The 15426-nt window shown below is 36.2% G+C and overlaps 1 protein-coding gene across 2 annotated transcripts in view; it reads left to right on the top strand.

Moving 5' to 3' along the window:
- The first annotated feature begins 3877 nt into the window (after nucleotides 1–3877).
- rbm46 (RNA binding motif protein 46) overlaps nucleotides 3878–15426 on the top strand; it is a 12789-nt gene continuing 1240 nt past the window's right edge. Inside the window, exons 1-5 of one of the 2 annotated variants that reach the window (XM_083521881.1) lie at nucleotides 3878–4292; nucleotides 4738–4885; nucleotides 12500–12837; nucleotides 14162–14291; nucleotides 14440–15255. In XM_083521881.1, the coding sequence (XP_083378007.1) occupies nucleotides 4744–4885; nucleotides 12500–12837; nucleotides 14162–14291; nucleotides 14440–15255 (1426 nt within the window). In that variant the 5' untranslated portion in view covers nucleotides 3878–4292; nucleotides 4738–4743. The remainder of the gene's footprint in view (nucleotides 4293–4737; nucleotides 4886–12499; nucleotides 12838–14161; nucleotides 14292–14439; nucleotides 15256–15426) is intronic. The other variant, XM_083521882.1, reaches the window with a different exon arrangement.

The following is a 15426-nucleotide window of genomic DNA, read 5'->3' as shown; positions in this document are numbered from 1 at the left end:
ACTAGGTAGAGTGTATTATATAGTGTGGAGTGTGTATTATATATTGTGTAGTTTGTACTAGGTAGAGTGTATTATATAGTGTGGAGTGTGTATTATATATTGTGTAGTGTGTACTAGGTAGAGTGTATTATATAGTGTGGAGTGTGTATTATATATTGTGTAGTTTGTACTAGGTAGAGTGTATTATATAGTGTGGAGTGTGTATTATATATTGTGTAGTGTGTACTAGGTAGAGTGTATTATATAGTGTGGAGTGTGTATTATATATTGTGTAGTGTGTACTAGGTAGAGTGTATTATATAGTGTGGAGTGTGTATTATATATTGTGTAGTTTGTACTAGGTAGAGTGTATTATATAGTGTGGAGTGTGTATTATATATTGTGTAGTTTGTACTAGGTAGAGTGTACTATATAGTGTGGAGTGTGTATTATATATTGTGTAGTTTGTACTAGGTAGAGTGTATTATATAGTGTGGAGTGTGTATTATATATTGTGTAGTTTGTACTAGGTAGAGTGTATTATATAGTGTGGAGTGTGTATTATATATTGTGTAGTTTGTACTAGGTAGAGTGTATTATATAGTGTGGAGTGTGTATTATATATTGTGTAGTGTGTACTAGGTAGAGTGTATTATATATTGTGTAGTGTGTACTAGGTAGTGTGTATTATATAGTGTGGAGTGTGTATTATATAGTGTGGAGTGTGTACTAGGTAGAGTGTATTATATAGTGTGGAGTGTGTATTATATATTGTGTAGTGTGTACTAGGTAGAGTGTATTATATAGTGTGTAGTGTGTATTATATAGTGTGGAGTGTGTACTAGGTAGAGTTTATTATATAGTGTGGAGTGTGTATTATATAGTGTGGAGTGTGTACTAGGTAGAGTGTATTATATAGTGTGGAGTGTGTATTATATATTGTGTAGTGTGTACTAGGTAGAGTGTATTATATAGTGTGGAGTGTGTATTATATATTGTGTAGTGTGTACTAGGTAGAGTGTATTATATAGTGTGGAGTGTGTATTATATATTGTGTAGTGTGTACTAGGTAGAGTGTATTATATAGTGTGGAGTGTGTATTATATATTGTGTAGTGTGTACTAGGTAGTGTGTATTATATAGTGTGGAGTGTGTATTATATAGTGTGGAGTGTGTACTAGGTAGAGTGTATTATATAGTGTGGAGTGTGTATTATATATTGTGTAGTGTGTACTAGGTAGAGTGTATTATATAGTGTGTAGTGTGTATTATATAGTGTGTATTATATATTGTGTAGTGTGTACTAGGTAGAGTGTATTATATAGTGTGGAGTGTGTACTAGGTAGAGTGTATTATATAGTGTGTAGTGTGTACTAGGTAGAGTGTATTATATAGTGTGGAGTGTGTATTATATAGTGTGGAGTGTGTACTAGGTAGAGTGTATTATATAGTGTGGAGTGTGTATTATATAGTGTGGAGTGTGTACTAGGTAGAGTGTATTATATAGTGTGGAGTGTGTATTATATATTGTGTAGTGTGTACTAGGTAGAGTGTATTATATAGTGTGGAGTGTGTATTATATAGTGTGGAGTGTGTACTAGGTAGAGTGTATTATATAGTGTGGAGTGTGTATTATATAGTGTGGAGTGTGTACTAGGTAGAGTGTATTATATAGTGTGGAGTGTGTATTATATATTGTGTAGTGTGTACTAGGTAGAGTGTATTATATAGTGTGGAGTGTGTATTATATATTGTGTAGTGTATACTAGGTAGAGTGTATTATATAGTGTGGAGTGTGTATTATATATTGTGTAGTGTGTACTAGGTAGAGTGTATTATATAGTGTGGAGTGTGTATTATATATTGTGTAGTGTGTACTAGGTAGAGTGTATTATATAGTGTGGAGTGTGTATTATATATTGTGTAGTGTGTACTAGGTAGAGTGTATTATATAGTGTGGAGTGTGTATTATATAGTGTGGAGTGTGTACTAGGTAGAGTGTATTATATAGTGTGGAGTGTGTATTATATATTGTGTAGTGTGTACTAGGTAGAGTGTATTATATAGTGTGGAGTGTGTATTATATATTGTGTAGTGTGTACTAGGTAGAGTGTATTATATAGTGTGGAGTGTGTATTATATAGTGTGTAGTGTGTACTAGGTAGAGTGTATTATATAGTGTGGAGTGTGTATTATATAGTGTGGAGTGTGTACTAGGTAGAGTGTATTATATAGTGTGGAGTGTGTATTATATATTGTGTAGTTTGTACTAGGTAGAGTGTATTATATAGTGTGGAGTGTGTATTATATATTGTGTAGTTTGTACTAGGTAGAGTGTATTATATAGTGTGGAGTGTGTATTATATATTGTGTAGTTTGTACTAGGTAGAGTGTATTATATAGTGTGGAGTGTGTATTATATATTGTGTAGTTTGTACTAGGTAGAGTGTATTATATAGTGTGGAGTGTGTATTATATATTGTGTAGTGTGTACTAGGTAGAGTGTATTATATAGTGTGGAGTGTGTATTATATAGTGTGTAGTGTGTACTAGGTAGAGTGTATTATATAGTGTGGAGTGTGTATTATATAGTGTGGAGTGTGTACTAGGTAGAGTGTATTATATAGTGTGGAGTGTGTATTATATATTGTGTAGTTTGTACTAGGTAGAGTGTATTATATAGTGTGGAGTGTGTATTATATATTGTGTAGTTTGTACTAGGTAGAGTGTATTATATAGTGTGGAGTGTGTATTATATATTGTGTAGTTTGTACTAGGTAGAGTGTATTATATAGTGTGGAGTGTGTATTATATATTGTGTAGTGTGTACTAGGTAGAGTGTATTATATAGTGTGGAGTGTGTATTATATATTGTGTAGTTTGTACTAGGTAGAGTGTATTATATAGTGTGGAGTGTGTATTATATATTGTGTAGTGTGTACTAGGTAGAGTGTATTATATAGTGTGGAGTGTGTATTATATATTGTGTAGTTTGTACTAGGTAGAGTGTATTATATAGTGTGGAGTGTGTATTATATATTGTGTAGTGTGTACTAGGTAGAGTGTATTATATATTGTGTAGTGTGTACTAGGTAGTGTGTATTATATAGTGTGGAGTGTGTATTATATAGTGTGGAGTGTGTACTAGGTAGAGTGTATTATATAGTGTGGAGTGTGTACTAGGTGGAGTGTATTATATAGTGTGGAGTGTGTATTATATAGTGTGGAGTGTGTATTATATATTGTGTAGTGTGTACTAGGTAGAGTGTATTATATAGTGTGGAGTGTGTATTATATAGTGTGGAGTGTGTACTAGGTAGAGTGTATTATATAGTGTGGAGTGTGTATTATATAGTGTGGAGTGTGTACTAGGTAGAGTGTATTATATAGTGTGGAGTGTGTATTATATAGTGTGGAGTGTGTATTATATATTGTGTAGTGTGTACTAGGTAGAGTGTATTATATAGTGTGGAGTGTGTATTATATATTGTGTAGTGTGTACTAGGTAGAGTGTATTATATAGTGTGGAGTGTGTATTATATAGTGTGAAGTGTGTACTAGGTAGAGTGTATTATATAGTGTGGAGTGTGTATTATATATTGTGTAGTGTGTACTAGGTAGAGTGTATTATATAGTGTGTAGTGTGTATTATATAGTGTGTATTATATATTGTGTAGTGTGTACTAGGTAGAGTGTATTATATAGTGTGGAGTGTGTATTATATATTGTGTAGTGTGTACTAGGTAGAGTGTATTATATAGTGTGTAGTGTGTATTATATAGTGTGTATTATATATTGTGTAGTGTGTACTAGGTAGTGTGTATTATATAGTGTGAAGCGTGTACTAGGCAGTTTGTATTATATAGTGTGTACTAGGTAGTGCGCGAGTGTGTAAGTGTACTTGCTGAATCGGTGTCCGTGTCGTGCTCATCGGAAGCTGCAGGTTATTTTTTTTTCACGTTAACATTTACACCGTTTAAACTTTGTTTTTAAGTTTTTCTTTCATTAAATGCATTATTTTGTTATATTTTCTAGAATATTACGAATTTTAGGTGAATAAACCTGTGAGGTAACCAGGCGAAAATAGACACGGTTTCTCCAGGATAACACTCGGCTAATTTAATAACTTATTTACAAAGCTAAGTGTTTATTTAGTCTTCATTTATTTCACGTGGATATTTATGGCAAATTACTTATAAATTACTAATCATTTAGTCGGTTATAAATTTGGTTTTGATCAGTTAGCCCAGTGCTAAGTCGCTAGCCGTGTCAGAGCTAACAGTGTTAGCGTTTCCCTCAGAGGAATCTCTCAGGTAATATATTCAATCTAAACTTTATGTCTCACACACACACACACACACACACACACACACACACACACACACACACACACACACACACACATTCTCCAAATCTCTCACCACATTCTACAAATTTCTCACCACATTCTACAAATTTCTCACCACTTTCTCCAAATTTCTCACCAAATTCTCCAAATCTCTCACCATTTTCTCCAAATTTCTCACCATTTTCTCCAAATCTCTCTGTCTGTGTGTTTGTTTCTGTGTGTGTGTGAGAGATAGAGAGAATGTAATGTTTGACTACTTCAGAGCACTTAAATCTGATAAAAGATCACTGTAAATATATTATGATATAGATGATTTGCTGTGTGTGTGTGTGTGTGTGTGTGTTGTTTGAGGTTAAAATCAGATGGTTGTGTTTAATGTAAGTGTATTTAGTGCTGTGGTGTTGTGTAAGGTGGAGATGAGTGAAGCTGATGTTGACGTGTGTGCTGATGGCCAGGTGGTCAGTCCTATTGAAAGTGCTCTGCTGGCACTGATGGAGAAGACCGGATACAGTATGGTACAGGAAAACGGGCAAAGGAAATTTGGTGGTCCTCCACCAGGTAAAGAATTACATGTTAGTAGTGTAGTGTTTTTAGGATTTAGGACTTGGATTGAGATTCTAAAGGTTTGGGGATCTCAATCACAGGACAGAGGAGGGTTGAAAAAGGACTGTGTAAACTATGGAAAGGGTTTTAAATAATCTTAATAAGTGTATTAAAAATGTTTCAGGTACCAGATCATGTATTTCACTCCCAGACCTTCAGTGATGTTCTTCCTAAACCAATCCACCTCTTAATCCCATCATTATGACACCACATCTACAGAACCCATCAGTATTATAGAGAATCAGTAATACAGTCAGAATGAACATCATCACTACCAAGAAACCCAATGAACACAATCACTGGAGCCACAACTGCACCTCCACATACATCATCTCCAGCAGAAGCATCCATATTCACCTCATCACATCACCCCGGGGTTTCCTGCATTTCTCTACATTGTTTCTGTACATTACGGTTTTTGTGTATTATATAGTGTGAAGCGTGTACTAGGTAGAGTGTATAATATAGTGTGAAGTTACTTCAGAGACCTCATCACATCTCGCACTGCACCACGCTGTCTGAGATCCTCCAGCACTGCTCCACTGGTACCACCTTCTCTCAGAATGAGAGGTAAGTACAATTCAAGGCTCTTCTCTGTTCTGGCACCGAGGTGGTGGGATGAACTTCCCCTAGATGTCTGAACACCAGAGTCCCTGACTATATTTACCTTCATCTTCCTGAAACACTTAAATTAGCACTTTCCAAGTTTGTAGAATTCAAGAGTTATATTTATATTAAGTGTGTAATCTGGTGTACAGTGTAGATTTATTCATTACTAGAGACTCAAAGCACTTTTGTACGTCGCTCTGGATAAGGACGTCTGATAAATGCCACAAATGTAAATGTAAGTGTGTACTAGGTATTATATATATTATATAGTGTGTAGCGTGTATTATATAGTGTGTATTATATATTGTGTATTGTGTACTAGGCAGAGTGTATTATATAGTGTGTAGTGTGTATTATATAGTGTGTATTATATATTGTGTATTGTGTACTAGGCAGAGTGTATTATATAGTGTGTAGTGTGTATTATATAGTGTGTATTATATATTGTGTAGTGTGTACTAGGCAGAGTGTATTATATAGTGTGTAGTGTGTATTATATAGTGTGTATTATATATTGTGTATTGTGTACTAGGCAGAGTGTATTATATAGTGTGTAGTGTGTATTATATAGTGTGTATTATATATTGTGTATTGTGTACTAGGCAGAGTGTATTATATAGTGTGTAGTGTGTATTATATAGTGTGTAGCGTGTATTATATAGTGTGAAGTGTGTACTAGGTAGAGTGTATTATATAGTGTGTAGTGTGTACTAGTATAGTATAGTGTGTATTATATAGTGTGCAGCGTGTACTAGGTAGTTTGTATTATATAGTGTGAAGTGTGTACTAGGCAGAGTTTACTAGGTAGTTTGTATTATATAGTGTGACGTGTGTACTAGGCAGAGTGTATTATATAGTGTGTATCATATAGTGTGTAGCATGTACTAGGTAGTTTGTATTATTTAGTGTGAAGTGTGTACTAGGCAGAGTGTATTATATAGTGTGTATTATACAGTGTGAAGTGTGTACTAGGCAGAGTGTATTATATAGTGTGTATTATATAGTGTGAAGTGTGTACTAGGTAGTTTGTATTATATAGTGTGAAGTGTGAACTAGGCAGAGTGTATTATATAGTGTGTATTATATAGTGTGAAGTGTGTACTAGGCAGAGTGTATTATATAGTGTGTATTATATAGTGTGAAGTGTGTACTAGGCAGAGTGTATTATATAGTGTGTATTATATAGTGTGAAGTGTGAACTAGGCAGAGTGTATTATATAGTGTGTATTATATAGTGTGAAGTGTGTACTAGGCAGAGTGTATCATATAGTGTGTAGCGTGTACTAGGTAGTTTGTATTATATAGTGTGAAGTGTGAACTAGGCAGAGTGTATTATATAGTGTGTATTATATAGTGTGAAGTGTGTACTAGGCAGAGTGTATTATATAGTGTGTATTATATAGTGTGAAGTGTGTACTAGGCAGTGTATTATGAAGTGTGTAGTGTGTATTATATAGTGTGAAGTGTGTACTAGGTAGTTTGTATTATATAGTGTGTAGTGTGTATTATATAGTGTGTAGTGTGTACTAGGCAGAGTGTATTATATAGTGTGTATTATATAGTGTGCAGCGTGTACTAGGTAGTTTGTATTATATAGTGTGAAGTGTGTACTAGGCAGAGTTTACTAGGTAGTTTGTATTATATAGTGTGACGTGTGTACTAGGCAGAGTGTATTATATAGTGTGTATCATATAGTGTGTAGCGTGTACTAGGTAGTTTGTATTATATAGTGTGAAGTGTGTACTAGGCAGAGCGTATTATATAGTGTGTATTATATAGTGTGAAGTGTGTACTAGGCAGAGTGTATTATATAGTGTGTATTATATAGTGTGAAGTGTGTACTAGGTAGTTTGTATTATATAGTGTGAAGTGTGAACTAGGCAGAGTGTATTATATAGTGTGTATTATATAGTGTGAAGTGTGTACTAGGCAGAGTGTATTATATAGTGTGTATTATATAGTGTGAAGTGTGTACTAGGCAGTGTATTATGAAGTGTGTAGTGTGTATTATATAGTGTGAAGTGTGTACTAGGTAGTTTGTATTATATAGTGTGTAGTGTGTATTATATAGTGTGTAGTGTGTACTAGGCAGAGTGTATTATATAGTGTGTATTATATAGTGTGCAGCGTGTACTAGGTAGTTTGTATTATATAGTGTGAAGTGTGTACTAGGCAGAGTTTACTAGGTAGTTTGTATTATATAGTGTGACGTGTGTACTAGGCAGAGTGTATTATATAGTGTGTATCATATAGTGTGTAGCGTGTACTAGGTAGTTTGTATTATATAGTGTGAAGTGTGTACTAGGCAGAGTGTATTATATAGTGTGTATTATATAGTGTGAAGTGTGTACTAGGTAGTTTGTATTCTATAGTTTAAAGTTTGTACTAGGCAGAGTGTATTATATAGTGTGTATTATATAGTGTGGAGTGTGTACTAGGAAGAGTGTATTATGAAGTGTGTAGTGTGTATTATATAGTGTGAAGTGTGTACTAGGCAGAGTGTATTATATAGTGTGTAGCGTGTACTAGGTAGTTTGTATTATATAGTGTGAAGTGTGTACTAGGCAGAGTGTACTAGGTAGTTTGTATTATATAGTGTGAAGTGTGTACTAGGCAGAGTGTATTATATAGTGTGTATTATATAGTGTGAAGTGTGTACTAGGCAGAGTGTATTATGAAGTGTGTAGTGTGTATTATATAGTGTGAAGTGTGTACTAGGCAGAGTGTATTATGAAGTGTGTAGTGTGTATTATATAGTGTGAAGTGTGTACTAGGTAGTTTGTATTATATAGTGTGTAGTGTGTATTATATAGTGTGAAGTGTGTACTAGGCAGAGTGTATTATGAAGTGTGTAGTGTGTATTATATAGTGTGAAGTGTGTACTAGGTAGTTTGTATTATATAGTGTGAAGTGTGTATTATATAGTGTGAAGTGTGTACTAGGCAGAGTTTATTATATAGTGTGTAGTGTGTATTATATAGTGTGAAGTGTGTACTAGGCAGAGTGTATTATGAAGTGTGTAGTGTGTATTATATAGTGTGAAGTGTGTACTAGGTAGTTTGTATTATATAGTGTGTAGTGTGTATTATATAGTGTAAAGTGTGTACTAGGCAGAGTTTATTATATAGTGTGTAGTGTGTATTATATAGTGTGAAGTGTGTACTAGGCAGAGTGTATTATGAAGTGTGTAGTGTGTATTATATAGTGTGAAGTGTGTACTAGGCAGAGTGTATTATGAAGTGTGTAGTGTGTATTATACAGTGTGAAGTGTGTACTAGGTAGTTTGTATTATATAGTGTGTAGTGTGTATTATATAGTGTGAAGTGTGTACTAGGCAGAGTGTATTATGAAGTGTGTAGTGTGTATTATACAGTGTGAAGTGTGTACTAGGTAGTTTGTATTATATAGTGTGAAGTGTGTACTAGGCAGAGTGTATTATGAAGTGTGTAGTGTGTATTATATAGTGTGAAGTGTGTACTAGGTAGTTTGTATTATATAGTGTGTAGTGTGTATTATATAGTGTGAAGTGTGTACTAGGCAGAGTGTATTATGAAGTGTGTAGTGTGTATTATATAGTGTGAAGTGTGTACTAGGTAGTTTGTGTTATATAGTGTGTAGTGTGTATCATATAGTGTGAAGTGTGTACTAGGCAGAGTGTATTATGAAGTGTGTAGTGTGTATTATATAGTGTGAAGTGTGTACTAGGTAGTTTGTATTATATAGTGTGTAGTGTGTATTATATAGTGTGTAGTGTGTACTAGGCAGAGTGTATTATATAGTGTGTATTATATAGTGTGCAGCGTGTACTAGGTAGTTTGTATTATATAGTGTGAAGTGTGTACTAGGTAGTTTGTGTTATATAGTGTGTAGTGTGTATTATATAGTGTGAAGTGTGTACTAGGCAGAGTGTATTATGAAGTGTGTAGTGTGTATTATATAGTGTGAAGTGTGTACTAGGTAGTTTGTATTATATAGTGTGTAGTGTGTATTATATAGTGTGTAGTGTGTACTAGGCAGAGTGTATTATATAGTGTGTATTATATAGTGTGCAGCGTGTACTAGGTAGTTTGTATTATATAGTGTGAAGTGTGTACTAGGCAGAGTTTACTAGGTAGTTTGTATTATATAGTGTGACGTGTGTACTAGGCAGAGTGTATTATATAGTGTGTATCATATAGTGTGTAGCGTGTACTAGGTAGTTTGTATTATATAGTGTGAAGTGTGTACTAGGCAGAGTGTATTATATAGTGTGTATTATATAGTGTGAAGTGTGTACTAGGTAGTTTGTATTCTATAGTTTAAAGTTTGTACTAGGCAGAGTGTATTATATAGTGTGTATTATATAGTGTGAAGTGTGTACTAGGAAGAGTGTATTATGAAGTGTGTAGTGTGTATTATATAGTGTGAAGTGTGTACTAGGCAGAGTGTATTATATAGTGTGTAGCGTGTACTAGGTAGTTTGTATTATATAGTGTGAAGTGTGTACTAGGCAGAGTGTACTAGGTAGTTTGTATTATATAGTGTGAAGTGTGTACTAGGCAGAGTGTATTATATAGTGTGTATTATATAGTGTGAAGTGTGTACTAGGCAGAGTGTATTATGAAGTGTGTAGTGTGTATTATATAGTGTGAAGTGTGTACTAGGCAGAGTGTATTATGAAGTGTGTAGTGTGTATTATATAGTGTGAAGTGTGTACTAGGTAGTTTGTATTATATAGTGTGTAGTGTGTATTATATAGTGTGAAGTGTGTACTAGGCAGAGTGTATTATGAAGTGTGTAGTGTGTATTATATAGTGTGAAGTGTGTACTAGGTAGTTTGTATTATATAGTGTGAAGTGTGTATTATATAGTGTGAAGTGTGTACTAGGCAGAGTTTATTATATAGTGTGTAGTGTGTATTATATAGTGTGAAGTGTGTACTAGGCAGAGTGTATTATGAAGTGTGTAGTGTGTATTATATAGTGTGAAGTGTGTACTAGGTAGTTTGTATTATATAGTGTGTAGTGTGTATTATATAGTGTGAAGTGTGTACTAGGCAGAGTTTATTATATAGTGTGTAGTGTGTATTATATAGTGTGAAGTGTGTACTAGGCAGAGTGTATTATGAAGTGTGTAGTGTGTATTATATAGTGTGAAGTGTGTACTAGGCAGAGTGTATTATGAAGTGTGTAGTGTGTATTATACAGTGTGAAGTGTGTACTAGGTAGTTTGTATTATATAGTGTGAAGTGTGTACTAGGTAGTTTGTATTATATAGTGTGTAGTGTGTATTATATAGTGTGAAGTGTGTACTAGGCAGAGTGTATTATGAAGTGTGTAGTGTGTATTATACAGTGTGAAGTGTGTACTAGGTAGTTTGTATTATATAGTGTGAAGTGTGTACTAGGCAGAGTGTATTATGAAGTGTGTAGTGTGTATTATATAGTGTGAAGTGTGTACTAGGTAGTTTGTATTATATAGTGTGTAGTGTGTATTATATAGTGTGAAGTGTGTACTAGGCAGAGTGTATTATGAAGTGTGTAGTGTGTATTATATAGTGTGAAGTGTGTACTAGGTAGTTTGTGTTATATAGTGTGTAGTGTGTATTATATAGTGTGAAGTGTGTACTAGGCAGAGTGTATTATGAAGTGTGTAGTGTGTATTATATAGTGTGAAGTGTGTACTAGGTAGTTTGTATTATATAGTGTGTAGTGTGTATTATATAGTGTGAAGTGTGTACTAGGCAGAGTGTATTATGAAGTGTGTAGTGTGTATTATATAGTGTGAAGTGTGTACTAGGTAGTTTGTATTATATAGTGTGTAGTGTGTATTATATAGTGTGAGGTGTGTACTAGGCAGAGTGTATTATGAAGTGTGTAGTGTGTATTATATAGTGTGAAGTGTGTACTAGGTAGTTTGTATTATATAGTGTGTAGTGTGTATTATATAGTGTGAAGTGTGTACTAGGCAGAGTGTATTATGAAGTGTGTAGTGTGTATTATATAGTGTGAAGTGTGTACTAGGTAGTTTGTATTATATAGTGTGTAGTGTGTATTATATAGTGTGAAGTGTGTACTAGGCAGAGTTTTTTATATAGTGTGTAGTGTGTATTATATAGTGTGAAGTGTGTACTAGGTAGTTTGTATTATATAGTGTGTAGTGTGTATTATATAGTGTGAAGTGTGTACTAGGCAGAGTTTATTATATAGTGTGTAGTGTGTATTATATAGTGTGAAGTGTGTACTAGGTAGTTTGTATTATATAGTGTGTACACAATCACGTTTCCTTTCACTGGAGCCACAACTGCACCTCCACATACATCATCTCCAGCAGAAGCATCTATATTCACCTCATCACATCTCCCCGGGGTTTCCTGCATTTCTCTACATTGTTTCTGTACATTACGGTTTTCCTGGGGATTTAAAATGAAGGTAAATTGTGTGTTTTTGTGTAAATTCTACAGGAAAGAAAACAGAAAAATGATAAACGGTTCATAAAAAAGCTGAACAACCAGTTGAACATTTTTGGTGAACTTTACTCACTATGTCCAGATTTTACTGAAAAGTGTGTTTCATAAATCATCTTCTCATCTGGCAGTCGTTGTGAAATTAAAAAAACAGCGATTACATCTTAATAAATAGATTTGAGATGTGCAGTTTGTTACAGATGCGGTTTGTCAGCTCTGACTAGTGACGCTCTCTGACCTTCCAATCAGAGGATGTGAAAATGCTGACGTTATCACCTCCACCTTGTAGAGGGCCCCGGCTTGACCAAGTCGAAGTCTGATTGTTGTTTTTTGATTGTTGTATTTTTTTTACACAAAGTAAAATCAGTTGCATGCAGATATTTAATAATCTTAATAGTAATTAAAAAAGTAGTTTTACAGTTTACTAGGAACTGATGTGAAGTAAACGATGATGGACAGATCTGCTGTGAGGTGTTTACGTTACAGGCGGATGCTGGTCTTGTGTTTGTGTTGTAGGGTGGGAAGGTCCTCCTCCTCCTCGAGGCTGTGAGGTGTTTGTGGGTAAAATTCCCAGAGATATGTACGAGGATGAGCTGGTGCCCGTGTTCGAGCGTGCAGGCCAAATCTATGAGTTCCGCTTGATGATGGAGTTCAGTGGAGAGAACCGAGGCTATGCTTTCGTCATGTACACCAGCCGAGAAGAAGCTCAACGGGCCATTACCCTCCTCGACAACTACGAAATCCGTCCAGGGAAGTGTATTGGTGTGTGTGTGAGTCTCGACAACTGTCGCCTCTTCATCGGCTCTATCCCTAAAGACAAGAAGAAGGAGGAGATCCAAGAAGAGATGATGAAGGTCCGTAATTCAGTTAGTCAGTATTTTGTTTGTTAAGTATTATATAGTAGTGAGTAGAGGTTGAGCGATAGTGGATGTTACAGATACCGATAGATCATTTGGATCGTACTTTGGAAGCCATTAATCAACCGATAGTTTTTAAAATGGATACTGGATTAAAAACAAACATAACACTCCATACGAGGTAATATCAGACAGTTTGGAGACTATATCTGTTGACAAGAAAGTACTTTATTTATCTGTTTCCCCACTCACCTTCAAAATAGTCTCCATGCACATCAAAACAGCGGCCCTTGTGTTCTTCTGGAACACATCCTGGTGTCAAGCACCTTCTGCGATCCGCACCGGATCACCACAACGGTGTCAAAACCTTGATCTGGATCTTCATCTTCAGGAAGAGGGCGAAGTCCACAGGAGCCAAATCTGGCGAGTAGGGTGGGTTCGGAAGTGAGGCTGTGTTATTTCCGGCGAGAAACTCACGTGTGAGGAGGAGCTCGGTAACATGGTGCGCACATGCTCAGAATAGCACCAGTTGCACAGCTCCGGATGTACACAGGACCATGTTTTTTTTTTTTACTTATGAGGGTCGGTGCCCTGTGACTGTGTGTGCAGCCTTGTGCTGCCACCTGTTGGCGAGTTACAAAACTAGTCTCCAAACTTTTTGATACCACCTTGTATATAATAGTATTGAACTTTCATACAAAAATACAACAATAAAAAAAACAGTACTGAGTCATGAAAATGTGCTAAATTTTATAAATGTGAATATATTAATTGTATTAATAAAGGAAAATGTATTAAATTGAGGAAAATTAGACACGCATTCAAACTGAAACAAAAGGTAACACTCCAAATAAATACGGCATCAGTGATTCACCTCTAGAGGCGCTCTCGCACTGTATAGCGCAACCTGGAAAAACTACCGGTATAAAGTTTTACTGATAGCCGATAGTTTCAGTAATCAACTCGGCAAAACCAATTAACCAGGTTGACCTCTACTATACATATATTCTGAGTGTAATGCTGTTCTTCACAGAGATTTCACTTTCAGACCTCATAATGGGACTCACTGAGAAATAGTAGAATAGTAGCAGCAGTGTGTGTGTAAATGTTCTCGTGTCGATACTGAACAAAAATCCCATTAGATATATTAAATGTTTCCACAGCACTGCTCAGCTCCTGCAGTGTGTCGTTACCAGACATGAACACTAACTCCTTCTTCTCGCACAGGGTGCCATTACTTTAATCCTGATCAAATGGTGAGACTCATTTGTATTCATTTTGTGTGTGTTCATTGTGTGTGTGTGTCTGTATGTGTATTCAGGTAACAGATGGAGTGGTAGATGTTATTGTGTACCCCAGTGCCGTGGACAAATCCAAGAACCGTGGTTTTGCGTTTGTGGAGTACAAGTCACACAAGGCTGCTGCCATGGCTCGCAGGAAACTCATCCCGGGTACTTCCATACCGTTTATAACCACCACAACGGACACAACAGTGTTCAACCTTCATTTCACAATCTTTATCTTTTATTTCCTGATGAAATGCTTAGTGAATAAAGTCAAGTGTTTCTAGTGATAAATATTGTTGTGTTATTCCAATAGGGACGTTCCAGTTGTGGGGTCACACCATTCAGGTGGACTGGGCTGAGCCTGAGAAAGATGTGGATGAGGAGACGATGCAGCGTGTTCGGGTTCTCTACGTCCGTAATCTCATGCTGCACACGACTGAGGAGACGCTTCACTCAGAGTTCAGTCGTCTGAATCCCGGCGCTGTGGATCGTGTTAAGAAACTGACAGACTACGCTTTTATTCACTTCCGCTCCCGTGAAGACGCGCTCGCTGCACAGCAGTCCATGAAAGGCAAACTCGTCGACGGCTCCCCCATCGAAGTCACTCTCGCAAAGCCTGTCAGCAAAGACGGGGGTCGCCGTTCCAAAACCCGCTCGGGACTTAATGGATCGGCGCCGGTCCTCTACAATGACCCACCGCAGAGCAAAGACGACTCAGGGATCAGCGTGGGCTCAGGAATGACAAGTGATGGTTTTTCTGCACACTCTCTCAGTTTATCTCCTCGGATAAATAGCTCGTTTTCTGTAGAGCTAGAACGCTGCGTGTATCCGGTCCTTCCTGGATCCGGTCTGGCACCGATCAGCCTGCAGAGCCTGAAGCCGAGTCAGCTGAGCACTGCCGTGTCTCTGCTGGAATATTACTGCCTCAAGAACGGCTGGTCATTGCCAGAGTATTACCTTTATACCACGACTGCAGCCACCGTTTCTCCTGCAGGGCCTGAAGGAAAAACCCTGCTGGTGTATAAAGTGGTGATCAGCAGCACCCAGAGCAGCTACATGCCCGATAAAGCCTGCACCATTCTCGAGGACGCCAAGGAACTTGCAGCTCACTACGCTCTCTGGAACTTGGGTTAGTTCATGCAGTCCGGGTTTTTAATTCTCAGGAATTGAAATTTAATTTAATTTAACTTCTGCTTTAATTAAGATATTAAAAAAACAGGTGACAAAAAAAAGGAAAACCAACTGCAGATACACTGATACTAAAACAATCTTACAACCTAATTTCGAAAAAAGATTTGTG

The sequence above is a fragment of the Silurus aristotelis genome, assembly GCF_946808225.1.
Source record: "Silurus aristotelis genome assembly, chromosome: 20".
Taxonomy (NCBI): domain Eukaryota; kingdom Metazoa; phylum Chordata; class Actinopteri; order Siluriformes; family Siluridae; genus Silurus; species Silurus aristotelis.
The sequence above is the reverse complement of the archived record's forward strand: the minus strand, read 5'-3'. Positions and strand labels throughout refer to the sequence as shown.